This window comes from Lutjanus erythropterus, chromosome 12 (assembly GCF_056507025.1).
Source record: "Lutjanus erythropterus isolate fLutEry1 chromosome 12, fLutEry1.hap2, whole genome shotgun sequence".
Classification (NCBI taxonomy): domain Eukaryota; kingdom Metazoa; phylum Chordata; class Actinopteri; order Lutjaniformes; family Lutjanidae; genus Lutjanus; species Lutjanus erythropterus.
Genome location: NC_139328.1, coordinates 34,011,681 through 34,039,346, shown reverse-complemented (window position 1 = coordinate 34,039,346; position 27,666 = coordinate 34,011,681). Strand labels below are relative to the sequence as shown.

The following is a 27,666-nucleotide window of genomic DNA, read 5'->3' as shown; positions in this document are numbered from 1 at the left end:
CCAAATCAGGCCTGTTGGCGTGAAAAGAGCTGGCTGAGGGTGAATATACATCAATGGGTGTTGTGATTATTAAATACTCTGTCAGCCAGTCACATCATTGGTCTCAGCTCTGAAACAGCTGCCAGGGCCAGTCAGAGGTAAATGTATGTGAGAGCAGCAGTAAAGCTTTACCACAGGAAATGTCTGCAAAGTTCAGAGTGCTACAACATGAACATGTCACCACAAATCTGCACCCAAATACAGAGGGAGTATCAGGTACATGATTACATAATCAGTGCTACACAGCAGTGTTGCACTGTGATATGCTTCAAGATGAGCAAATTTAGCTAAAAAGAAAGTTGAAGAGGTTATAGTGAGCCCTGGTAACCAGAGGTCTCTTCCATTAAAAAAATAGCATAATAACAAGGCACTTCAGAGTATTATTGCTGTTGCTCTGACATAAAGCAACTGTTGCTGAAAAGAAGCAACATGTTGTATTCACTTAAGCATTTTTACAAGTTTTTCCAGTTCTGTTCCAGTTTCATCAATTCATCAGGGACCACATGCAGACTTGTTAACACCTACACTGGTTTTGATTGTTTCTTGCAGGTTACCATCTCCTACTGCTTTCCTCTAGAGAGGGATTGATGTAGTAAAGTTTACTTCTATTATCATCATGCCTATTAATTGAGCAGTAGTGCTATATCAGTACACTTATGCCCAGTTAATTCAAAATAAAGTGCCTCAATCAGCTGATCCATGCTGGGCAGTTATGCTGACAACAGCTGAGTGGAAAGTGACATATGGAATGGAAGAAGAAAAGTTTGGTGAAGGAATGCAAGATATTGCGAGGGAACACAAAACTGCATGGGGACGCAAAAGAGATAGCCACGGGATGCAAAACTTTTTGCAAGGAGCACAAAACACTCTGTGTGTAACACCCTGGAAATAAATGCATAACTGTTTCTGGCCCAGTGCCACAAAGGAGGCATTTATCACCTATATCAGTAGATTTTTATATAGGTTTATATTATCTAATTGTGAATTCCAAAATTAACATCCTTCGGACGATATATTATTATAGTTTTGAAGTCTGTATTTTATGTCTGTTAATTTTAGCCCACCAACTTGTCTACATGTAATGCGATGACGTAATCTCATACTATACTTTTATTTTGAAAGCCCACTTTCCCGGAAGTGGCGCTTGGTATTTGGCATGCGCATAATAACACCGAGGAAGAAAAGCAGCAGTGTTTAACCGACGGCATTAAACTGTAAACATTAGCAACCTGGGCGGCTTCTCTCTGTCGTAGGGATGGAAATATAAGGTAAAGCCTGTCTTCAACACGTCGACTTTGTTGTCAGATAGTTGTGACTGTTCACTGTGGCAACACAAGAACTTAGTTATCGTTAGCATTCCAGTTTATTAGAGCCAATCCGTGCTTTCTGACCTGATGCTGAGACAGACTCTCAAGCGGCCACAGATACGTTACCCTACATATCTGCTAACTGTGGAATGTCTTCATTTTGTGCTACATTTCGTTTTATTTGGTTGTATGGACTCACATTAACGTTGGTATTGTTGCCTGTGGAGTTTCTAACATAGTGCTAGCGATAGCACACAGCGTTCCCACACATCCTCGGTAGTGATCTAATGTTAGCTAAACTAGCGCATTGATTTTCAGAGTTCTGCGTAAATAAAAATAGTCCGTGAAGCACCAGTTCTTTCTGTTTAGCTCTTTCGTTTCTGCCACAACTATCGACAAACCTCACTGGAACCTAATTCTTAGCATACCGATTGAAAATGTGATTAGCTAACCAGCTAACTGACTTCGCATCCGGATCTGTCTATGTGCTGAATCTGCTAACAACAAACATTCAGCCCAACTTTGAAGAAAGCAGCTTGCTATTAATAATCGGGTCATTGTAAGAAGTGACAGGGCTGGCACTGGGGATATTTTGGAACAAAGCTGGCGTTACTGGTACGTTATGTGAACGTCTTGCTGAGTCCTTGCAATAGGATCCGTTTTGGTTTCCTGTTTTCCCACTAATTAATCCTGATCTGTGGTCAGGTTAATAGGGTTTGTGTAATGTTATCTGAAAGATCTGCTTCGCCTAATGTAGCTGCTGCATTCTGTGGCAGTTCGTTCCCAAACCCACCCAACAATGTTCAGTACTGAATTTATGATTATTTCACCAACAAATGAATATGCAAAAATTTATTATAATAATACAGAAAAGGAGGATTGTAATTAATCCATTAACTCACCCACAATGCAGTATGTATTCCACTCATTCTCTGAACCTCCAGGCAGTTGTATGGAAGTACTGCTCTCCAAAGTATAATATATGATAAGAATAATCACAGCTGAGTGCTGTGATTGATTGATTACCTATGAGTAACTTGCAAACTCACTACGGTGCTGTTTGCACAACGTCTTCAACATTAAACTGTAATTTTTGTTGTGTTTTGGTAGTGTGTTCCCATGGCTAGGGATGTCCCGATACAACTTTTCGATAAAATCCGATACTCTTTTTTTTGGCTGATATCGGATCGATATTCAATATCAATATCTGATTGGGACACCCCTACCCATGACAACAACGTTTTGTGGGCCTGAAAATGCCAACTTATTAAAACTGATTCCAGAGGATAATCTTTGTATGCCAGCCTTACCATTTCTGTTTAAACTGACAATATGAGGTTCCTGTGAAAATGGTGATGATTCCATCAAACACCTATGCACAAGAAGGAAGACAACAAAAACTTTGGTGTACTACTGAGCTTGGAGTTACTCGGAGTAACAACCCCGCTTCATCTTATGCTCAGACTAAGTTACCTGTTTTCAAGCGAGCATTCGCCATTTTCTTCTTGTATTCACTGCTCTGTAGAAGAAAGCTTGGTGTTATTCTGTGCTTCATTAGAAAGTTACACTGCCAGTTACTGGCCTCGCATGCACACTACAGCATTTTCAGTCATTTTTGCAGATCTCTGTGCAAAGGGATAATCTTCATGTTGCCATCTAAATGCAGACTTTTTTAAAATGTAGAGGAAAAACCTTTCCATTATAAGCAAGACTGCTGTAATGTAAACATGGCCTAAGTTACCAGTACAATAGTTAGATCTGTTAAATGCATTACGGCTCAATACAATTACCTTGTCATTAGGAGCATAATGGTACACAAAAATGAGTCGAATCATGAGTTGATATGTACTTAGGTGTTAGTGTTATGGTTCAATAGATTGTCATTACAACAAGGAAAACAAATAGTTGTAGAAAACACCTTTTTCATTCTTAATTTTGAAAAATGTAAACATTTAACAGTCTAATTGGCCGTAATTCTTACTGTAACAGTCAAGGCACTGTTACAGTAAGTTATTATCACATTGCCATAGTACCGGTTTCATGATACCAACCACAGTAAAGTTCCAGTTAGTAGTGCCGTTTCAAATTTTAACTATCATTAAAACGGCGTTTGATTACCTTTGCTTTGAGAAACTCAGTAAATACTATCCAGCATCAACCAACGTTAGTAACAGTCTGGTGCAGCAATGTGGGTTTGTTTTGTGCCAGTGAAAACACTGACATTGAAAGGCACATGATTTCAGTTCATTAAGAGGTTTTCAGTTTAACAGTTTGTTAGATGATTTCAGCATGTATATGAATACTTTCTCAACCTTTTTAGCACATTTTAACAAAATCACAACAATGATTACTGACAGGCCAGATGGTTTGTTAAACAGTACAATAGAAAGTGTTTGGAGAAGGGCAAGCACTTTCAAAACCATTTGTTAGATCATTGGTTATCTATTATGTCTTGAATCAGTCAGATCGAACTCTTGCCAAAGAGCGAAAACTTCTTTTCCATGGAGAAAAGCCTTCAGTGCTGTTCTTTGATCTTCTTTCAATGAAAAAATACTCTCCAGTTCTGATATAACTGATGCCGGATGTTGCTCTGTATAACTGATGGACATTATATATAATGTGTATTAGGGGTGGGGGAAATTTCCGATTCTTAGATGCATCGCGATTCGGACGTGGACGAATCTGAATCGATTCACAAACGTCCAAATTTCGATTATTTAAATCTGTTAATTAAAGTGATACGGAAGCTTCTAAATAATGTGGAACTAAGAAGCGCGGTACGCGTCATCGCCGGGACACTTTGGGACGCGCACCTGGAGCGACACGCGCACAGCGGAAAACAAACATGGCCGACCGGCAGCCACCTCGCCATGAGGTCCGAACAGCTCCTTCTAATTTAAAAGCAGCCGTGTGGAAACACTTCGGCTTCTACAACGTCGACGGCGGAAGCGAACTGGACAAGAGCCACGTTATATGTAAGCTGTGTCGAGCTAAAATAAAATACTTTGGCAACACAACAAACATGAGAAGCCGTAACTCGATTCCACCCGACGGAGGAGTCGGGGAGACGGCAGGCTGCTGTTGCTGCGGCTACTAGTGGCTACTGTTGGTACTTTCCAGTTTGCACATATTTCCAATAGTTTAATAAAATATAATCGAAATGAATTCTTATTACAAATGCGCTGTTTTTAAAAATTGCAAGTGACGAATGCTTATTCAGTGAGACAAAAAGAAATGTGTTTGTGAAAAAGTGCATCAATATACATAAAGATGCATCAATAATCGTTTTATAATCGAATCGTAGCCCCTGAATCGTAATCGTAATCGAATCGGCAGGTGCCCAAAGATTCCCACCCCTAATGTGTATTCTTGATACTTTATATTACAGTTGTACACAATGTTCCTTAGTTGCCCTATTGATATCTTTATTTCTTCACTTTTATATTTGTCTCATTGTTCAACGACATTCAGAGTGGAAGTCAAAGGATGAATTTCATTGTAAAGGACAACTTGTTTTTAACTGCATATAATAGTAAACGCTTGGCTATCGCAGTATCTATGCTAACCTCTTCAGGAGCCACTACTGTTTGTGACGAGTTGCTTCGTCACACCTAAAACTATGTCCGGACCTACCAGTAGTTCCTCCAAAGACACGAAGTGGCTGCACCACTGGTGTGGACGCAGACTGATAACTTAAAGCTTGGCAAGATGGATGCTTGTGTGACCTCGCAATCTAGTGAATCCAGCTGCTTCACAAGATAAAGTAAATAACACAAATGTCAGTAACGCTCCATGGTGAGATCCTGACTTGTTGATCATTTTGGGCTTGTGCTCGTTAATGTAGAGCAGGAACCACAGAATGACTAAAGCTGGCCTGGTCTGTCACCGCCTCACACAGAGGGATCATTTGGACAGATAATCTAGTCAGAAAAGCCTCAAATTGAAAACACACCCATGATTGCTGGGAGGGGCGAAGCAGACCTTAAATCTGCCCAATTATCAGTGTGGGGCCAGCTTAACATGTACAAGTGATGGCACATTGTAGTAGGGCTCCAGCAGCAAGTATTGATGCTTAAATACTTTTCAAATTCACATTCACGTCAGTATTTATTGTCCTCCCTGAAATTTGGCTTGCAGCAAAACCAGACAGTGTTCAGTGACTTTTTCTGTACCAGCACTGTGTGCAGGTTGTTAATTTTTTAGAAGGGGAAAAATCTATTTTGTGTGCTTAGGACTTTTGTCTTTTGCTGTTATTGAAAGAGGTATTGAATAGGTTTTTTTGTACTAGTATTGTGTTAAAATTTAACATTTTGGCATTGTGACAACCCTATTCTCTATGACTGATTATGGTCACATATCTACATCAGTAAACAGTCCTATACATACTCCTATAGTTTTGGTTATTGCTTTGGTCCAAATGTGCAGTGAGAGGCTGTCTGAATGCTGTGGAGAGAAGGACTCGCCTTCCACTCTTGTTTTATCTCAGCCTTCTAATTCATTTGGGTGAACTGACACTAATCGACATCCATTGTCATTGTAACTAATTGGGAAACTGTAATGATCCTATATAGTGGCAGTTTGGATGGCAGCAACCCTACATTAGGCTGACAAGCTGGGACTGGATTATATTGTGTTAATATTTTTTTTCATATGGATGTAACATATATCTACATATATCTACTTTACTAGACTGTGATGATATTACATGGTTATTTACTTTCTTTCATTACTTTTATTTTAGAAAAGGACTGCTGCTGACTCCTGCATTGTTTTTGTTTTGCAATTGCTCATACATAATTTGAACATTCTTTGCCAAAGACAATTCATGCCACTTTTTTGCACACACTTAGGTCATGTGAATGTGAATATTTTGTGAATATCGTTGTGTTGTGGACAATGAAAAGGCATCTGACAACATCATCATCAGCATTTTCCAACATTTTATGGGCTTAACCTTTGATCGATTAATGGAGACAATAATTGACAGATTAATCAGTGATGAAAATAATTGTTAGTTGCGGCTGTAGTATTATCATACTTGAGTTTTTGGAATTGTTACCTCCCTAGTGTTTCATAATATATCCAACCCCATTTACATATGTGTCTGGGTAACAGAAAAGCAGAAACACCTGTTGGGACACAGTGTCAATAAAAACTGTACATCATGAACTCGACAAAGGCAGGGTTTACTGCAGACGACGGTATTTGATCACAATGCAACAGGTGTACAGAGTTTGCACAGGTGTGTCTCATAAACTGGTGACACCTTGTAAGGAGGTGCACCAATCTGATCTCAGGCTTGTTAAGAGAGGGGACTACAGATCAGATTTGTGTTGTAGCATGACAGAAGTGTGGCACAAACTACCAGAGGTACACACATTCTTACTCAAGTAGAAGTACAGATACTTGTGTAAAAAAAGACTCTGGTAAAATTAGAAGTGCTGATTCAACTTTACTCAAGTAAAAGAGAAAAAGTATGGGGTCTGAACTATAAAGTATGAAGTATAAAAATAATAAGTAGCTATCTTTCAAGTTGTTTTTCCTCATCTTTTGTCTCGTCATCTTTCATTTTATTTTGTTACATCTTTTTTGCCTTGTTAGATTGTTGTTTTTAGTCTTGTTGTTTAGACGTCTTTTCCGTCTTGTTACCAGGGTTGTGTATTGGCAAGAATCTGGTGATATGATACGTATCATGATACTGGGGTTATGCTTCAGTATATTGCAATACTGTAAGCAAGCTGATATATTGCTACTTTTTTAAATCTAATTTTAGGAAAGTATAATTGTGTAAAGAATAAATCGCCATATTTATAACATTTGAATTAAAAAAATAATTATGCAGGCAGAGAAGGGAAGATAGATGACAGTTGCTGGAGTTTAAACACAACACAAAATTAACTACTACCACAAATCTGATGAAAATAATATCCTGATATAGTGTTTTGAGAATTGATACAGTATCACAAAATCTAATATCATTCTACTCAATAATTTGGACAGTCTTGCACCTTTACTTGTTAGATCTTGTGATGTCTGTTCTGTTTTTCCCTGTTTTATTATTTTGTGTCTTGTTACAGTGTTTCCCATCCTGTTGCTTCTTTTTCGTTTTGTTATGTCATTTTTGTGTTGTTACGTTGACCGTGCCTGATATGCAGCGATGAATATACGAAGGAATCATCTTTTCTATGTGTTACTGTTGCATCCATTTAGGTTGAAGTTGTGATGTCAGAAGGCAGCGTGTGGTGAAAAAAAAGTCAGTTATTCCCCCCAAAAGTATTAAAACTAAAGTAACAGGTCTGTTTATCAAAGTGCAACAGATATCTGAGAACTCTATTTAGGTAAGGTAACAAAGTATTTGTATTTAGTTCCTTCCCACTTCTGCAAACTACAATGACAAAGCAGTTACTGTGCCTTCACAAGAGGCTGTTGTAGACTTTTGTTCAGCAAACCAATCACATAAATCTGTAGACCAAAATCTAAATGCAGAACAGGGAAATTGAAAAAGTGCTCTCGTGACAAACACATTCTGCGTTCACAAGGAATTTCTAAACTCCTTCTACATTGTGCAGAAGACAGACTGACAGAGTCTGATTTGTTCTGTTTGTCTTTGTAGGTTAACCTCAAGGTGTGGGACCAGACATTGTTCTTCAGTGCATGGACGCAAAGCCAATGCGCAGGTAGGTGTGGTATTAAAAGCTTAAAGAATGGGTTTACGATCCTTTTGCAGAATCAACAATCCCTGGGTGTTATTCTTAGTCTTAATCAAAGCATAGCCAAGGTTTTTAACTCAAAGGAAACATTTTGTTCTGTCCAGTTTAGTGATGAAAATGCTTCAGAATGAGTATTTATGGAACTTGTGTGAAACCCCCCATGACTCAGTGGCACCTGTCCTGTTATGTCACCACATAAGCTTGTCTACAAGGCAGACAGATCCCTGCTGTACACAGTTTGCTCTTGATCAAAGGCTCCTCATTGGGGGCTCTGCGCAGAACCCACCTTGACAGTTTTGTCTGAAATATTTGGAAGAGATGAGTCTCCCTCTGGTTTGTAGAATTAATGCAGTTTATCCTTCACATTAAAGTAGCAGGAGACATGCAGGCTCCCTGCTGTGAAATGAATTATGTAAAATCCTGGTGGTGCTCTAAAACAAGACAAAAAGGAAAGAAAGCAATGTATGCTCAGCTTCTATAACAGCCTGCCAGACCCACGTTTTAAAGGGACAGTTCGCCCCATAATTTTTTTTTTTTTCCGTGGCCTGTAGTGCTTTTTAACCATCTAGATCATTTTATGGCGTTAGTTGTAGAGTTTTGGAGATATCAGCAATAGAGATTTCTGCCTTCTCTCCAATAGCACTTGATTTGTGGTGCACAAAGCACCAAGTAATACATTTGAAAAATTCAAAACCAGCGTCTCTTTCCAAAAATGGTGACCCGGTTACTCAAGATAATCCACAGACCTTCTTGTGAGCAGTTTTTATTTTCTTTCTATCAGGAAATACGGAGGGCTCCATAGTATTTTTTTCATGTCCAGTACCAGTATCGACACTGCAACCTTCAGTAGCTGCCAATACCAATCTGATCATTATACCTTTAATGTATTAATCACAGTGATTAAGATCGCATAGATGTACGGATCGAGATTGTGATTAAATGTGCAGCCCTAATTGGCAAATAGACCAAAAAAAGTTCATGAAGAAAAATAATTTCATAGTGTGTGTAATTTGCCTCAGCCATAATGATTAGTCCACATGTTGTGTCAGATGAATCCAGATGACAGGGGGTTTTGGGAACATGATCTGAAGTGCACCCACGTCCAAGAACCAAAATGATCGTCTAAGTACAGCTCTCAAACCATGTCTGGGTTCACTGAGTGAACTGACTGCAGGAGATACATTTACACCAGATATCTAGTGACCAATGACCCAAGTTACTATGTTTGACTCAGCTGATAACCAAAGACTGAGACAGCAGATCAGGTGTGTGTAGTGATTCACAGGTACACTGCTTATATCAACAAATGTCATTTATTAACAAGAACAGAAACGTGTCTAAAATATCTGTTTGGCTTTGGTTAACAAATAAACCATAAGCATTTTCCAGATACTCTGTTATGTGGTTCAACTTAAAGAAATGACAAACAAAAAAAGGGCATCACACCCCTTCTCGCAAAACAACAAAGGATTACTCCAGTGTCCGGTTCGGAATTGGGTTTAGTTGACATGGATTAAAAATAAAATCTCAATATTTTTAAGCTATTCCATGACATGCGATATGTGTGTATATATATATATATATATATATATATATATATATATATATATATATATATATATTTATCTTGATGTACATGTTTTCTTTAAAATAACATACTGTGAATTCTCAAATAATGTCTAATAGTAAGAAAACACTCAGAAAGCAGTTACAATTAAGGACAATTTATTAATTGATATATGTCAAAAACTGTCTGAAAACTGTGTGTATTGAGAGCCATTTGAAGCCATTAATCACAGTCTACAATCACCAAATCATAGTTTAAATACTGGTTAAATGTGTGCCGCTTTGTGCCATGCAATATAAACATTGCACATTAACCTACAAAACATGGCAACTACTCACTAAATGCTTCAACTTTTCAGACTGAAAAGGGTCACAGTGTCTGGGGGTAAATGACATTGTTTACCTGGAGATGTTAGCTGCCAGCCTGACACAGCGTTGTTAACATTAGCAGTGCTACCACCAGCAGCCCTCTCGTCTACATTCAGTGTTATTTCCATTTTCTATATCAAAACACTGGCAAGCAGCACTCGTTTTATGAGCTGCCATCTGCCTGACTTTGCTGGTGAAAGCATCCAGGGTTGCGTGGACCCTTGGGGTGCTGGGTGAGAGGGGCCGCCATCTAATGGGGCTGCATCCCCGACCACTGGAGGGCAGTTGCATAAATATGACAGGCAACACTTAACTGACACTGTGCATGAATAAAATATTGCTAAATAGTTTATCTGACTAGTATTTCTGGTGCCGACTAGCGAGGATGGTGACGTTTAAATGTGTAATTGACTAATCGCACACATCCCTACTATCAAGTAGCTAAAATTAAACTTAAATATCTACTGCAGTACAATGCAGCATACATACAGTAGTCGCATCAGATTATACCAGATATATTATACTATAGCCGATGCATATAACACTGACAGGAACCATTTTACTGCACAATGCTACATTTGCTTTTGACACGTTATACAGACATACTTTTACCTGAGTAAAGTTCAGAAAGCAGAACTTTTACTTGCGGTGGAGTATTTTCAGGGTGTGGTATTTGCACTTTTGCTTGAGTAATGGACTTGAATTTCACACCCACTGCACCTGTGTGTTAATGCTAAGTTAGCATTTCATGGAGCAGCTCTGCTGTGAAGAGCACAGCAAAGGTGCTGTGGTAACATGAAATAAACAGGGACTTTTTATTTCTTTTCTGTGGCAGCAAACACAACACACAGCTGTTCTGTAACTATTATACTGCGATCTGAGCTGATCTACAGTCTTTATGGCTGACTGAAGTAAAGTTACTTCCCCTTAGCAGCCGCCAGTGGAAAGAGATGTTAAGAAATCAAGTGAAAACTGGGGATATATTTACTCGCTTAACCATTACTCGTCTGGTTGATGTTTAGGGCCACCAGCGCACGCCAAGACGCCACTGGAATGGACATCACCAGCCGCTGTACTCTGGGGGACCCCAACAAGCTCCCTGAAGGGGTCCCCCAGCCTGCGCGCATGCCCTATGTCTCGGACAAACACCCCCGACAGACCCTGGAGGTGATCAACCTGCTGAGAAAACACCGTGAGCTCTGCGATGTGGTGCTGGTGGTGGGCGCCAAGAAGATCTACGCTCACCGTGTGATCCTGTCCGCCTGCAGCCCCTACTTCAGGTACTCAGACAAACCGATTCAGCTCACATCTGGTGAAGTGCAACTGGAGGGAGTAAAATATGTTGATTCCTGTGTTCTCTGCAGGGCGATGTTCACTGGAGAGCTGGCAGAGAGCAGGCAGACTGAAGTGGTTATCCGTGACATCGATGAGAGAGCCATGGAGCTGCTCATAGACTTTGCCTACACCTCCCAGGTAACAGTAGCAGCCGAATATTTGGCATTAGGGATTGGACACAAAATGCCTTGTGTCTCTGTTGATGAGAGTGCATAACCACATTGACCATGAGCATGCAGATAGTCAGCATGGCAAAGAACTTTCCCTGGATTTTTTGAGACAAAGGTGACAACAGCTGGAGAATGTGCGTGGCATGTGGAGCATTCACAGTGTGGGGGCCCTGCACCTAAGTGTGAAAAAAAACACATTTCATTTTTTGCTTTTCAACTTGAGGGCAGACAAAGAAACTGGAGAGAAGGGGGACAAAAGGGCACAGTGCCTCATATTTGAATAAAATCATGAATTTTCTATAAATATATTAATATAAAAAAGAAGAAACACTCAAGTCTAATAAAAATATCTCCTTTTTGTGTCGTGTTTTGAGTCATTAGATCACATGACATGGAAGCTAAAAATGCAGCTATATTCAATTCAAGTAATTATGTAAAATAAATGATTCACATATTAGAAAGAATAGATGTGCTGCATGAGACTAATTAAGTAATTTTTTAAATTATAATTTTTATGAAGTCAGTATGAAAAGAAAAGTCTTTCAAATGGTAATTTATTGATGGTGGTTCAGTGAACTGACTGATTTGTTGTATCTGATCAGGTAGAAACAGGATGAATTGGGAGTTTAATTACAGGTATGGGTTGACTATCACACACTTTTTAATGGACTGAATGGTAATAGGACCCAGAGAAAAATACAAGCACAGCAGTCTGAACAGTGTTTGACTACTGTATGGATATTCTGGTATCAGCTGCTGTCTCTTCTTTCTGACAGCAAATTGACACACAAACCACTGCAGTGCCCATACAGTCACGCCTCCTTTCTCTTCCTCATGGTGCTGTCTTCTCTCACTTGTCTCATTTTTCGGTTCAGTATCTGTTGTCATGTTATAGCATTGTGATATTTATCTTTTAATGAAAATCTAAAAATTTATGGCCTAAATGTTGTGTCAGATTTTCCCCATAGTATCGAATATAGACATTTTTCAGTGTATTGTATCAAAATTAGAAATTCCAATATTGTGACCACGCTAATCCATGCTAACATGCAGATGTATTTTCTAAATAATCTAGAGCAGCAACAATTAATCGATTACTAAATTAATTACCAAGTATTTTGATCATCAATTTTTTCAAGAAAAAAAGTCAAAATTCTGATTTCAGCTTCTTACATGTGAATATTTCATTTTTTTACTCCTTTATGACAGAAAACTGAATATCTTATAGTTGTGGGTAAACTGAGACATTTTAGGACGTCATCATGGGTTTTTAGAAACACTGATGAACAGTTTTAACCCTATTCTGACATTGAAAACAACTATTTACTGATTAATGAACTATGAAAATAGTCGCAGGCCTAAAATGATCTGTCAACTATCAGTGCACAAACAGTAAGCTACAGAGGATTGAGATCGAATTCTATTCACTTCTGTGATTTAAGCTAACTTAGTTTTTATTACAAACACACTTTTGCTTGCCTCAAGATTACCTTGATCTTGCACCCTTGTGTCTTGTGTGCATGCTTGGTATAGGCAAACCAAAGCAGTTGCTAATAAAGGCCACAGTAGTTTTGGCATAAAAAAGCCTTTAGGCTACGTTTTTGTCTGAATTGTTAGCCAAAAATACAAAGGTGGCCTGCCTTTGTGTTGGATAGGCAGGGAAAACCCTGTGTATGCCTCAGAGCACAGTAATGTCTCTGTCATAAAAAATTCAACCAAAGTAGCGCAGCTGTAAATCTGACTAGAGCATCCTCAGACTGACTGTCAGTGTGAGGAGGCCATCAAGAGGCCTGTGGAAGAAGCTGCAGGGTATCACAGCTCAGACGAGAAAAACTCTGCAAACAACAACTCTCGCTCAAGTGGCTCACCAGTCGCAGCTTCATGCCTGTCTGACTGTGCTGTATGTGGAGAGTGTCTGATGTGCCGGCCTCCTCCCTGCTCCTAGGTGACCGTAGAGGAGGGAAACGTTCAGACGCTGCTCCCCGCCGCCTGCCTCCTCCAGCTGGCTGAGATCCAGGAGGCCTGCTGCGAGTTCCTCAAGAGACAGCTGGACCCCTCGAACTGTCTGGGCATCAGGGCCTTCGCAGACACGCACTCCTGCCGCGAGCTGCTCCGCATTGCAGACAAGTTCACCCAGCACAATTTTCAGGAGGTAAGAAGTCACATGTTATACTAGATGACTCAGGTAAATTTAGACTGAAGGTGCAGAAAGATAAATGCTCTGGAATGAGAATACAGATATTTTCTTGCATTCTCAAATGTATTTTACACTTAAAATGATAGTTTGGATTATTTTAAGTGAGGTTATATGACGTACTCATCCACAGTCAGTCTATCACCTACAGTAAATGTCAGTCAACATGTCCCCAGTTTAGAGAAGCAGCAGGAGAACTGGTGAAGCTAAGTAATGTACTGCTGTGGACAGGGTCAGCAACAAAACTGATTTTATCCACCTAAAAAAATCACTGTCAGTTTAAGTGTGTACTGTATGTATATTTATTTTCACCACTTTACCTTGCCTTCAGACAGCCTTTTCCGACTTGATACCGCTGTTATAGAAGCCAAATATTGCTCTCTGTTGCTCAACCAGACTCCTTTTGCAAAAACATTTTACCTCACAGAACCCAGGAGTTTATGGACTGTTGCTGCTTCAGTCTGTTAGTTTCATTGTGTTATTGTTTGAATTCTGTGAATCCGAACTAACATTTTAAAGCACCAAATTCACACAATAACACAAAAAACTAACAGTTTGAGGCAGCGGTAGAGCAGCAGCTCCTGTGCTCTGTGAGGTAAAATGACTGATTTTGAGTCTGGTCGTGTTTGAGAGAAGGATGCTTGGCTTATATCTATATTAGTGGTTTTGTGCTGGAAAAGGCTGTCTGGATCAACATAAAGGGGTGGAAATATTCTAAATGTAGCATACACATCAACATATATACAGTACTTAACACATTTATTAGACCACCACCCAATGTGAGGTTTATGCCACAGTTGCCCTAAATTAACAGCATTGATAATTATTTTTTACATTTCTGTAATGGTCAATACACCAGTATGTAGAAGCTCTTTAAGCAAATGATATTTTTAATGCTAAAATATAATTATTATTGTTACCATGAATTCTCAAATTTGCTGTTTTATAAAAAAAAACCAGAAAAAATAGTAAAGCACATTATTATTTCTTGATTAAAATGTCAAATTATAGTTATAAAAAATTAAAATTAGTTGAAGTGGTTGAATGTTATCCTTGATTAATTTCTGACTTCTCAGAGAAGCCCAGTGAGTCGGCTCAAATTTGTACATAAAAGGTTGAATTCAGTTTGAAATTCCGCATTCCTGTTCAAAATGGTAAAACGTCGAGAGCTGACTGAAAATGAGAGAGTCGGCATTAAAGCACTTCATGATGCTGGATGATCTCAAATAGGGAACAAATAGGCTGAAAAAAATACTGTTAAATACTACAGACAAGTAGGGAAAGACATAAAGTGTCTCACAGTGTGGTCAAGTGTGCTTTGGAGTCAACTGCAGAGACTTGTACTTACAAAATGCACCAAGGAAGAGACAGGAAATGAAAGTTAACTGAAGCAGATGTCAGACACCTCAAGATTTGAAGTACTAGAGACAGAAGGAAGACCAGTGCTGATCTTCAGGAAGAGATAAATGCTTCTAGATCAGAGTCTGCTTATGGTCATTCTGGAGACTTTCTCAGACCACTGATGGAACAAGGCTTAAAGGGAAGACTAGCTGCTAAGAAGCCATTATTGAGGCCTGCAAACATCCAGAAACGCCTCAGATTTGCCAGGGAGCACAAACACTGGACTGTTGATGACTGGAAGAAGGTACTCTGGACGGACGAGTCCAAGTTTGACCTCTTCAGTCAGCATCGTCGTGTTTATGTCCGCAGAAAAGCTGGAGAACGTTTTGATGCCAGATGCTTTGGACCCACAGTGAAACATGGTGGAGATTCCATTATGGTATGAGGTTCTATTTGTGGAAATGGCGTAGTCAAATTAGTGAAAATTGATGCTGTCATGAACAAGAACGTCTACCGCAACATCTCAGTGCATCATGGAATCCCTTCTGGACTGAATCTGATTGGCCGTGGGTTCATATTACCAACAAGACAATGAGCCCAAGCAAACTTCAAAGCTGTGCAGAGACTATTTGACCAAGAAAAAAGAATCTGGAGGACTGGAACTGATGGACTGGCCAAGTCAAAGTCCAGATTTGATGTTGAACAAATTTGGGATTTAGTAGATTCAAAGATTGATCACACAAAAGTTTCATCTAAAACAAGTCTGTGGGAACAGCTAGAAACTATTTGGAACTCAGTAACAAAAGAGACTGTCGAAAAGTACATAAAAACAATGTCAGCAAGAATGCAAGCTGTTATCAAGGCCAAAGGAGGCCATTTTTTGGTTATTATGTGTGAAAAAGGACTATTTAGTTGTTTGAGTTTTTTAATTTGCCAAATAAATAACAATAATATTTTTAGCTTTAAACAAGTTTTTGAAAGAGCACTGTGTGTGTGTGTGTGTGTATGTATGTATGTATATATATATATATATATATATATATATATATATATATATATATATATATATATATATATATATATATACATATATATATATATATATATATATATATATATATATATATATATATGTATATATATATATATATATATATATACATATATATATATATTTATATGTGTGTGTGTGTGTGTGTGTGTGTGTGTGTGTGTGTGTGTATATATATATATATATGTATATATGTATGGCTAGAATTCATTATGTTGCTGTATGTTGCTTTAGGCAACATAGAGCTGTGATCGATATTAAATTAATCTGCAACTTTTTTTTTGACATTGATTAATACGTTTGAGTAATTTCTTCAGAATAAAAGGTCAAACATTTCAGGGTTGTGCACAAAACGACAATTTAGAACGTCATCCTCGGCTTGTGGAAACATAGATGGACATTTTTCACCATTTTCTGACATTTTATAGACCAAGCAACTAATCGATTAATCAAGCAAATAAACCACAGATTAATGGACAATGAGTTGCAGCTGGAGAGTTATTCAATTTCCTTTTATCCTGTCAGAGCTGTGCTTTCCTTGTCTTTCATCTTTGTCACGTGTGTGTAAAAACATACTATTAAAAGCTGTGGAATCTGGTTTCTGCAGGAAAATTAATAACAACATGGATTCTTTTCATGTAAGCTGCTTCTTCCAGAAAGCATGAGGAATCGAGCATGTGTCTGTGGTTACTTGCTACATAATGTCATCAGCAGGAAATCATGTCACACGCTCCCAGTTCACTTGGCTTGTTGTCTCGATTCTCTCTCCAGCACTGTTTACACACCCTCTCTCTGAGCCCGAGGATGTGTGCACACAGTAACTAATACAGTTGCCAGTGTGACAGTATAGTTTGACATAGAATATAAACATGGAAAAAGGCCAGACAGTCTGTTGACTCATGATTATAAAGATGAGCTGGAGACACGTGCCAACGCAGCACAGAAGAAGAGGGAAGCTGTCACATTTCTAAGAGCCTCACAGCTTCTCAGCACACTGCTGTTCACAGTTAATGTAAGCAGTCAAAGAGAGAGTCAGATTTTCTGTTTCACTTCCACTCGCGTTTTATACAAACATCTTGTCTTATGCAGCTGGTTTTATGCTTGTAATAATAATAAGCATGAAGATAAACTTTTTCTCCACAGGCTTGAATTCAGACAGGCAGAAAACAATGCTGGGTTGTAGTTTGTGAGTCAACAGAAAGGGGAAACAGGCTTCAGGCTGTTCAGCTGTGTGGGCTGGTGGACAGACTGTCTTCTTGTCTTGTATCTGACTCTTATGTTTGCTGCCTCAGGCGATAATTGAGAAGTTTATGACATTTCTAACAAACCGTGGCTTATGTGGCAAACAAGTTGACTCACAGAGAAACAGACACAAACAATGACTCTACCTGTCATTTGTTTTCTCATTTGATGGAAAGTGAGGATTTCTTGATTTTGGCAGAATCTCTTGAATAGCGCTACAATGATTCATCGATCCTGAATCGATTATTAAATTAATAACTAACTATTTTGATAATCAATTTATGGATTTGAATAATTATTTAAGAAAAAAAATTCTCTGATTCCAGCTTCTTAAATGTGAATTATTTTCTAATTTATTTGCTCCTTCATGACAGTAAAGTGAATATCTTTAGGTTATGGGCAAAATAAGACATTTGAGAACGTCATCTTGGGCTTTGGGAAATACTCACAACAGATTAATCAACTATGAATAAAATTGTTAGTTGCAGCCCTACTACTGTGGCTGGCACAACTGTGGTGTCCACTAGGGCTGCAACCGATGACTATTTTCATAGTCGATTAATCGGTTGATCATTTTCTTGATTAATTAATTAGGAGTTGTTTGTAATGACAGAAAATGTGGAAAAATGTCATTCAGTGTTTCCCAAAACGTAAGATGACGTCCTCAAATGTCTTGTTTTACTTAGAACCCAAAGATATTCAGTTTACTGTCAGAGAGGAGTGAAGAAACCAGAAAACATGAACATTTAAGATGATGAAACCTGAGAATTTTGACTTTTTTAGTCAATCGATTAATTGTTGCAGCTCCTGTGTCCACACAGGCTGTGTTTGTGTTAATATGTAGGGCTTTCAGCAGCAGCCTCACAACCGAGTTTGCAGAAGAGTTTTATAGAGAGCTGTAAACACAGGGCAACAAGTTATTTCCCCCCTTGTTCAGAGATGGAGGGATGGATGGAGGGAGAAGAGAAAAAGAAAAATATTGCTCTTCACCCGATTCTTTTTTTGTAATGTTGGTGACAGATTCTATAGATATAGTCAATGTCAGTGTGACTGTCAGCAGATCATTTTTACTGTATTTTTGCTGAGAATCATGTGTGTCATGTGGAAAAAAATAAGCAAGCCACTGAATTTCCAGATGAAGCGTGGCTGCAGCCGTGTGTGACACACACATGCTGCTCACACAGTATGTGTGGCTGCACTAACCTGTTTGTTTGTTTTTTTTACTTAATTACAAACAGCAGTAGAATTACACATATAAAAAACAGACAACAATAATTCCAGGGGATCAGTAGTACAGACAGAAATCAATCAGTTCGTTGTAAAAAAATATTAAAGAGTGTGGATAAATTTAATATTTTGAGAATATGGGATGGAATCAAAGCATTGCTTGAGTTTGTTTTCGAAAATTACAAAAGAAGGTTTAGATTCACATTGATGGATATGTGATTTTACAAGTAATATGATCAAATTGATGATAGTAGTGTTGATTTCTTTTTGGAGGAAGAATATGTAACAAAGCCAAACAATACATTTTCATCAGACCAAAATAAATGCTCTACATGTTCTGGCTCTAACCTGTTGATATGGGTGCTGAAACTAGTAATTCTACACACAGGAGCTGCTGAAGCATGTAGTGTGAACCGGCTGTTAGGGTGACGACTTCATAAAATATGACAGCAGGAGTTCAAACGTTCATTCGAAAACCTTGGTAGCGGCTTCAAAAGTGTCAAAAATGACATTCTGTTCAACCCCGAAAACAATAAATCTAGAATATAATTGGCACATTCATTGATACTAAAATAAAATCTCTAGTTGAAACCCAGAACAGTTCTGTCTTAGATACCTGTCAAGTCAGTTATTAGGAACAGATGTAGAGCCACTGTCAACAAGTTTAACAGCAGCTCCATCCTGTGGACAATATATATAATTACACTCTATGCTAAAGAGTGGTGCAGTTCAAATAAAATAAAACCAGATAATTTTCTCCTCTAATCTTTATCATATCAGCAGATTATTGGACTCTTCCCAGCACTAATTATCTTTAGTTCTGCGTAATACCAGAGCCCTGGATCTGGTCAAACTAATTTATAATGCAGCCAGTTTTATTAATGTTCTTAATTATACCAGTGTTTTTCATTCTATTCAGTGTCAACATGTCTCTTTCATATAACAACATGTAGGATCTATAGAACATGATTTTCAGCTGCCATATATTTGATAAGCTTTAAATCCTCAAATTCAGATGAAGGCAGTCAGCCAGTGATTGAGTGGTTTTGAAGATCGAGGAGTTTAGTGACAGAGGAGAATTAGAAGTGACTGTTTCTCTCTTTGTGGCTGAGCTGCTGACTGACTGCTCCGCTCTCTTGTCACAGGTAATGGAAAGTGAAGAGTTCATGCTGCTGCCTGCCAACCAGCTGATCGACATCATCTCCAGTGACGAGCTCAACGTGCGGAGCGAGGAGCAGGTTTTCAACGCCGTGATGGCCTGGGTGAAATACAGCATCCAGGAGCGCAGACCGCAGCTGCCCCAGGTCTGCGGCCGAAGAGAGAACCTACCACAACTTCTGATATTAGTGTAGAATCCAGTCATATATGTTACCTCTGATGTAGCAGAGGAGCACTGTAGGACTGATGTGTGTTTCCTATGTTCTGTAGGTGCTGCAGCATGTCCGCCTGCCACTGCTCAGCCCCAAGTTCCTGGTGGGCACCGTTGGGTCAGACCCCCTCATTAAGAGTGACGAGGAGTGCAGGTGGGTGCTGTTTGTTTGTCAACTGTTTCGTCTTCAACAACTCAACATATTCACAGTTCCAGGCTGGAATTTTTTTTCTTTATTATAATCTTTCCCAATTTCACTGGCTGAGAACCCAAATCACTGGGAACCTCATCCATGTTGCACTTATATGATCTTCATTTTTAAAGTTGCAAATTTAAAAATGCATATTTTTCCTCTGGCCTGTAGTGTAGTTTGTCCATCAAGATAGTTTTGGTGTGAGTTGCAGAGTTTTGAAGATATCAGCCGTAGAGATGTCTGCGTTTTCTCCAATATAATGAGACTAAATGACACTGCCAAAAAAATACATTTGAAAAATTCAAAACGACTGTCTTCTTCCGAAAATCATGACCTAGTTATTCAAGATCATCCCCAGAGCTTGTTGGAAGCAGTTTTATGTAGGAACTACTTTCTTTCAAGTGGAAAAGAAAGTAGTTCTTGTAGATTCTATTGGGTGAACTAACATTATTACCTGTGTGTGTGTGTCTACTTTGCATGTAGCATCATGTTTTTTCTTTTCTGTTGTTTTTGCTGAAAAGTGTACTTTGTAAAGGGACTCTCTGGGTGATGTGCATTTTAAATAAAAAGAAATTAATCAATTTCAGTGTTTTTGGTGGGAAAATGGTGCCAATCTGGATTCAGGAATTGTGTGGATTTCTTTAAAGACATTTATGAATTCTTTTCTATTTTCTTCAGGATTTTGAACTACAGATACTGAAAGGAGAAAATGTAAAGACGATGATGATATGTAACCTTGTATTTCTGTGGTTTCAGAGACCTGGTTGATGAAGCTAAGAATTACCTGCTGCTGCCGCAGGAGAGGCCGCTGATGCAGGGCCCCAGAACCCGGCCAAGGAAACCCATCCGCTGTGGAGAGGTACTCTTTGCAGGTCAGTCCCTTATTATTATTAGTATTAGTATTTTTATTATAGGAAGGTGTAGGTATGGGAAGTAACACCCAAAGGTCACCAATATCTCTATTTTTTCTTATTTTCAAAAAAGAATGATACTCCCCAGCCTTATGAGTATCATGGGAGTATCCACTGTAAGTTGATCAGCTGTTTATAACTGTCAGTTGTCTGTCAATGTTAAGTTAAGCCCATTATCCTTAAAACAAAAGCCCACTCCTCTGAAATAACACACTGGAGTTTGAATGAAGTAGCTGCCACTCACTGCCTGCCAGACTCATTCATGCTTCGGAAAAATAAATTTCAAATTATCTTAAAACCTGATGTTGCACTAAATTTGCCGAAGATATCTAGGACATTAGGAAGTGTTGGTACCCGATCTATATACAGTAACAAATTATCCACATAAAGTGACATTTTATAATATGTTTCACTGAATTAGAAACTGTGCTGGTGGCAGTAAATGCAGTAAATATGTTACAAATGTCTCCTTAACTTCTCATAGGCCAAGGCATTAAAAAAAGTATAGAATACATGTAAAAACTAGACAAGCCAGCCAAAACCACAAAGATATAGTTGAATGACAAAGTAATTTGGGTAAAATTTGGGCACATCTTTCAATCCCATCTTGACCCTACACCAAAGATAATACAGACAGGGTTGTATAATAAGAAAGGAAAGGCTATCACTTTGAGTAGAAATGTTATTTTGATCCTTGAAAAGAACATGACCTAACTTCTTTCTAAGTTTAAATATGATATTAATCTTTTAACCACCTAGAATATGATGGTGGTAAGGGGGAATTCCAGGGTAAGAGAACCGTTCAGTGAGCCAAAAGAGTTGTGAATGCAATAACATCATGTTGTTTAGTATTCAAGGCTAAGGATTAAATATTTGGTACTCCAAAGAGGGGATTTTGTGGACTTTGGGCAGTAGATAAAAACCAGGGTTTCCCTTTGCATCAAATAAGAAGACGTGGAGACACCACTGCCAGTTTGTTGGATTGTAAAAGTGTATTTCGCTGCGTCATGTTTGTGCTAATTTAATCTTGTTTGCTCTCCTTTGTCTTTTCCCTCATGTCTCTGTGTCTTATAGTCGGTGGTTGGTGCAGCGGTGACGCCATTTCCAGCGTGGAGCGTTACGACCCCCAGACCAATGAGTGGCGGATGGTGGCATCGATGAGTAAACGGCGGTGTGGTGTCGGAGTCAGCGTCCTGGATGACTTGCTGTATGCGGTGGGAGGTCACGACGGCTCGTCGTACCTCAACTCTGTGGAGAGGTGATCACTCAGGCAGCCTTATCTGGGAATTCTCATTTGTCTCAACTTTTTAAAAAAAATGTTTGGTGCTCTTCTTGTCTTTCCACTTTTGTTATTAAAAAATACATAGAATTAAAAACATAGTTTCTCTTTCTTCTTTCTCTCTGTACAGATATGATCCGAAGACCAATCAGTGGAGCAGTGATGTGGCCCCCACTAGCACCTGTCGTACCAGTGTGGGAGTGGCTGTCCTCGGTGGTTATCTGTACGCTGTAGGAGGACAGGATGGAGTGTCTTGTCTCAACATTGTAGAAAGGTATCTGTCTTGTGTCAACTGTCTGTGGAAGCATCTCATATTCGTGTTTCTTGTTTTAGATGTTGTTGTTGTTGTTGTTGTTGTTGTTGTTGTTGTTGTTGTTGTTGTTTCCTTGAGGTAATTCAGTGTCTTCCCTTCAGTTAGACAAGTTTCGTCATCGTGATCTGTTTAACTTCTAGAAACTTCCCTTAAACTTCATGTTTGAACAATCATTCATCATAAATAATTGCCAAAAAAGATTTATACAATGATGATCTTATATTGATGTATAGTTTGCTGAATTAATCATTTTATTGGTGCTGTAACGCAATAGAACGGTGTCCTCCCTGTGCTGTAGGTATGATCCTAAGGAGAACAAATGGACTCGTGTGGCCTCCATGAGCACCAGGCGGCTGGGTGTAGCTGTGGCTGTGCTGGGAGGGTTCCTCTACGCTGTAGGAGGGTCTGATGGGACGTCACCATTAAACACAGGTGTGGTGCTGAGTCAGGTGATGAGCACAATCTGAAATTAACCAGCAGCTCTGACAAGAATGATGGTTAGGAAGTTGGAAATGGGTAGAAACTAGTGTTGCAAATTGTAAGCACTTTCCTGAATTGATCATTGATAAATTTAACAATCAGTTAATTGATTAATGGTTATTAAAATACACAAAAAAAGACGTAAAGACATAAAGATCTACATATTAAACAGATATGTGGACACACTCAGAAAAATAATTTCAAATCTTTATTCAATAGTAGATTGATCAAATTTTTTTGTTCGATGAAATTCGTAATCAACCATTGATTAATGTTTATCATCTCTAGCAGAAACCCGTTTGGGTTTTTGCCAAATCAGCCTTTATCTCTTGAATGTTATCCAGTTTTTTCCATCAAAATAAAGGTGTGAAACATCCAGAGCCAATCATGATAATGACAGTAATAATAATACATTTATTTTATATAGCACCCTTAAAACAAAGTTTATGAAACACTTTGACAGACAAAACAGAAGTGCAGGATATCCAGGAGGAAATATGACAAAAGAAATCCAAAACTGAAGTAAAAGGAAAACGCAAGCAAACAACACTAAAAACATAAGACGCAACAGTAAAAGACATGAGAACAATAAAAACAAGAGAAAACAATAAATGTTCAATAGAAATAAATGGAAATAAAGAGAAAAGAATGTAGAGACACATCACATAAAGTGTTTGAGTCAACGTAAATAAGTAAACGAATAAAGTAGGTAAATAGACAGTAGCATGTAATTTCAATATAAATAAACATGTAAAAAGATTTTTAAATGGCAATCATGTAAAACCATAATCACATTCAATATTCAGCATTTTAACGATTATCTGATTGTTTTTTTTTTTTTTTTATACGATTGATGAAAAGATGAGGTCCTCTTCCACTGAGTCTGCCATGTTGCACCACCATGTTTCTACAGTAGCCTAGGACGGACAAACCAAACACTGATCCTTTACATCCAGAGTTTCTCCTGCAGGCTTAGAGGGGAGATTGAGGTTGCTAGATCCCACTACAACCTACACACTGGTCCTTACAGTTTCACCAGTTTTATTTATTTATTGCTTCATTTTCTTGGTAAAACTTGGGGGAGGTATTCAGTTTATTCATTTATTTTAAAAATAGCTAGCTTCAAGAAATGAGAAAGATCCCTGCACTGTTTGTTTTAAGATAATTTTGTTTGATAGTGTTTGGTGTTGGGTGTTGTATTATTCTAAATTGTGACACCAGGGTTGGTATATCTGCTGCAGAGTTATGTTATATCTGTTCCAAATATTGGTTACTGGTTTCCTTGATAACTATTATTCAATATCTGCCCTGCAAAAAACATATTAGTCGACCCCTAATCAGAGAGCAGTGGAAGAGTTTGACAGTCAAAGAGCATTAACCCTCCTTAATTCCATGTGAGACATAATGCAGGCTGGGACCATCCATTCAGACCTGTGGAGGTGGTTTTATTGGTCGGAGTAGTCAGTGTGCCTTAAAGTGCAGCATAAGGTCATCCACTACATGGTTAGTTCATTGTCAAAGTAAAAACACATCATTTAACACCCCCCTTTTCCTCTTTGTGCTTTCAATCTTCTCTGCCCTCCTCAGTGGAACGCTACAACCCTCAAGAGAACCGCTGGCACACAGTGTCTCCCATGGGGACCAGGAGGAAGCACCTTGGCTGCGCCGTCTACCAGGACATGATTTACTCCGTCGGAGGGAGAGACGACACCACAGAGCTGAGCAGTGCAGAGCGATACAACCCCAGGACCAACCAGTGGTCTCCTGTCGTGGCCATGACGTCCAGGCGGAGTGGGGTGAGTGTGTGTCTGTGTGTGTGTCTGTGTGTCTGTGTGTGTGTGTGTCTGTGTGTGTGTGTGTCTGTGTGTGTGTGTGTGTGTGTGTGTGTGTGTGTGTGTGTGTGTGTGTGTGTGTGTGTGTGTGTGTGCTGGGATTTTGTATGCTTAAAATATGAGGTTTGTTTTTGCATAGTTTCAACCTCACAGTCATATGGTAAGTTACTGAAATTGTTATCAAACACTTGAATGAGGCTGAAATATACTTGTGTGTGTGTGTGTTTGTGTGTGTGTGACTTTAGGTGGGCTTGGCAGTGGTGAACGGTCAGCTGATGGCAGTTGGAGGCTTCGATGGGACGACGTATCTTAAAACTATAGAAGTTTACGACCCTGATGCCAACACGTGGAGGTAAGCACCACCAACCAAAACAACACAGCACTAATACCAGCTACAACACAACTTTATTAAACTTCGAACATGTTTCTATTAATTTATGATTTGGAATCATTAACATGATTATTAGGTAGGGTTGGTATTCAAGGTACTATGGGATACCAGGGTATTTACAAATCCCAAAGGTATGATTTTCAGTACCATCATGGTGAATAAAGTTATCTGGAACATAGAAGTTGCTGTTTTTTATTGATGGAAAATAAAAATATAAATAAAGAGGGAACTTAGTCAATGGAGAAACTATTTCTGCTCTATAGCAAAGGTTTCCTTGCCAATAAATTAAATATAACTTGATATAGAAGCATGAACATATTGCAATACATAAGTTAATTTTGACATGACTTCCAATTATGCAAGCAGTCTATTAGCCACATGATACATGTGTAAATCATTTCTGTTCAGCCAGATGAGTATTGGTATCCATGGCAACAAGTGTCATCAGGTCCTTCAGCAAGGATCTATGGAATAGGAGTGCTTATTTCCGATGTATTCATAAATGTATGGATCATAAATATTTACACCCAATAAGAATTGCCTAAGAAGGCTAACGTCATAAATGCTACATTGACTTCTATCACCAGCTTTTAATAATGTTTTGCCACACAAATACAGTCATATACTGTATATCCTGGCGAAATGTCAGGAAGGTATAAAGGTATGGAAAAAAAGATACCAGCCCAGCCTATTATTAGGTTTGTATTACCATATTATGACAATTGCTGTAGCTGTAAGGCCGTGCGAGTGGTAGAGAGAAAGAATGAGAGTGGAGTTGTAAGTCATCGTCTATCAAATGTTTCACAATAAAAGCCTTGTTAAGAAATTATGGCTCTCTATTCACTGCAAAAGGACTAGGGGGCTTTTAATCCGAAAAGGACACAGGAAAAGATGATAGTTGTCATTTTTGTGCTTACTGAGGAAGCTGTTACTTTTCTCAAACTGGGTTTATTTTGCTACTGATTATTTGAGTGCTTGTTATCTCTGTGAAATGTCACACAAGGGTTGACATCATTTAGAGCTGCTTTTTGTCTTCTTTAGTCCACCAGAACGTCTCATAATGACATATTTTAGTCAGTTAAATTAGGTCGGTTCAAGCTCATTCACAGGACTGGACTGGTAAAACCGGAAATTGTCCCAACCCTACTTTTAAGTTTATCATTTCTACTGCACGAAAAATTTGAACTTTTCCTTCCTCATCATTTAACTCTCACTGACTCTTTCCAGGTTGTACGGAGGAATGAACTACCGCCGGCTAGGTGGAGGGGTGGGCGTCATTAAAATGACTCACTGTGAATCCCACATATGGTAACACCAACCCCTCCGCCACACACATACACACCCGCACACACTTCTCATCACGTTGCAATGGATGCCTCCTTTCACCGACTCTCGTGCCTCCAAAAGAGACGCTGTGATTCATGCGAGGATGAGAAAACGTGGGGGTGGGGGGAGACGAGACGGAAAGAGGAAAAAAAAAAGACTTTGAACTGTAGTTCATCCCCCAACCCCACTTTGAGGTCATTAACTTTGGAATACCCTGGTTGTCTTCATTGACTGACCGCGGTCACCATGAAGTGCACTGAGAGCAGAAGTCTAGCAAGAACCATTAAGCTTCCGGTTTGGAGAGGACGGTTCTTCTCATGAGATCTCTCCAAGCTTTTCATCCTCCAAGCTTGTCACTCTGGGACATTTGATTTTGGCGTGTGTGATGGCTGGAGCTCAACTTGGGGAGTTTATGTTACGTTTCTGAGGTTTAAGAAGTTCAGTCTTTCAACTGTGAAAGCCTCTATCACGTTCCCTTGTCCTAAAACGCCAGCCCCCAATTTCTGGCTACTGACCACCGCCCTCAATGAGTTAACGAAACAGCCAGCGGACCAGCAACCCTTCTGCTCATTGTGTGAGATTGATTATTTCCTGGAGACACATGCATACTACAGTATTGCATACTGACTGTCAGAGGTAAATCTCATTCTTTTTCTACTTTGCTTTTGGCTTCGAAGCATACTGTACATCTCAGCTGTGGCTGTTATGTCTCTGGACCTCATGTGTAGCATTAAACAGTAGAACGCTGTCAGCCAGTTACCTTGTGAAGGCATCTATATGTTTAGGCTGAATATCCAGACGGGAAAAACATAATTTATTTCACCATTAAGGGTCCCAAGGAAGTAAGGTGGGTAGTGTTAGAGGGATATGTGTGATGAGGAAGTCCCTGCGACTCGTTTACTCCCAAACTTGAACGGGGCTCTGCTGCTGCACTTTACAGGAGGCTTGCTATCACCTTGGGTGTTTGACGATTTCAGTTCAAATGTTGACTGTGTCATTAAAGGAATACACTACATGGCTT

The 27,666-nt window shown here is 39.0% G+C and overlaps 2 protein-coding genes across 2 annotated transcripts in view; one reads left to right on the top strand and one right to left on the bottom strand.

Moving 5' to 3' along the window:
• Positions 1–27,666, bottom strand: part of LOC146318286 (uncharacterized) — a 228,298-nt gene that overhangs the window by 51,424 nt on the left and 149,208 nt on the right. The window lies entirely within an intron of this gene.
• On the top strand, positions 1,187–27,658 carry klhl20 (kelch-like family member 20). The gene is made up of 14 exons (XM_084732168.1): positions 1,187–1,307; positions 7,960–8,023; positions 11,014–11,271; positions 11,356–11,464; positions 13,442–13,648; positions 19,697–19,855; positions 19,980–20,074; positions 20,870–20,985; positions 22,099–22,282; positions 22,434–22,577; positions 22,915–23,048; positions 24,684–24,892; positions 25,174–25,280; positions 26,547–27,658. Exons 2-14 carry the CDS (start codon positions 8,001–8,003, stop codon positions 26,629–26,631), a joined length of 1,830 nt encoding a protein of 609 aa, XP_084588294.1. The 5' UTR covers positions 1,187–1,307; positions 7,960–8,000; the 3' UTR covers positions 26,632–27,658.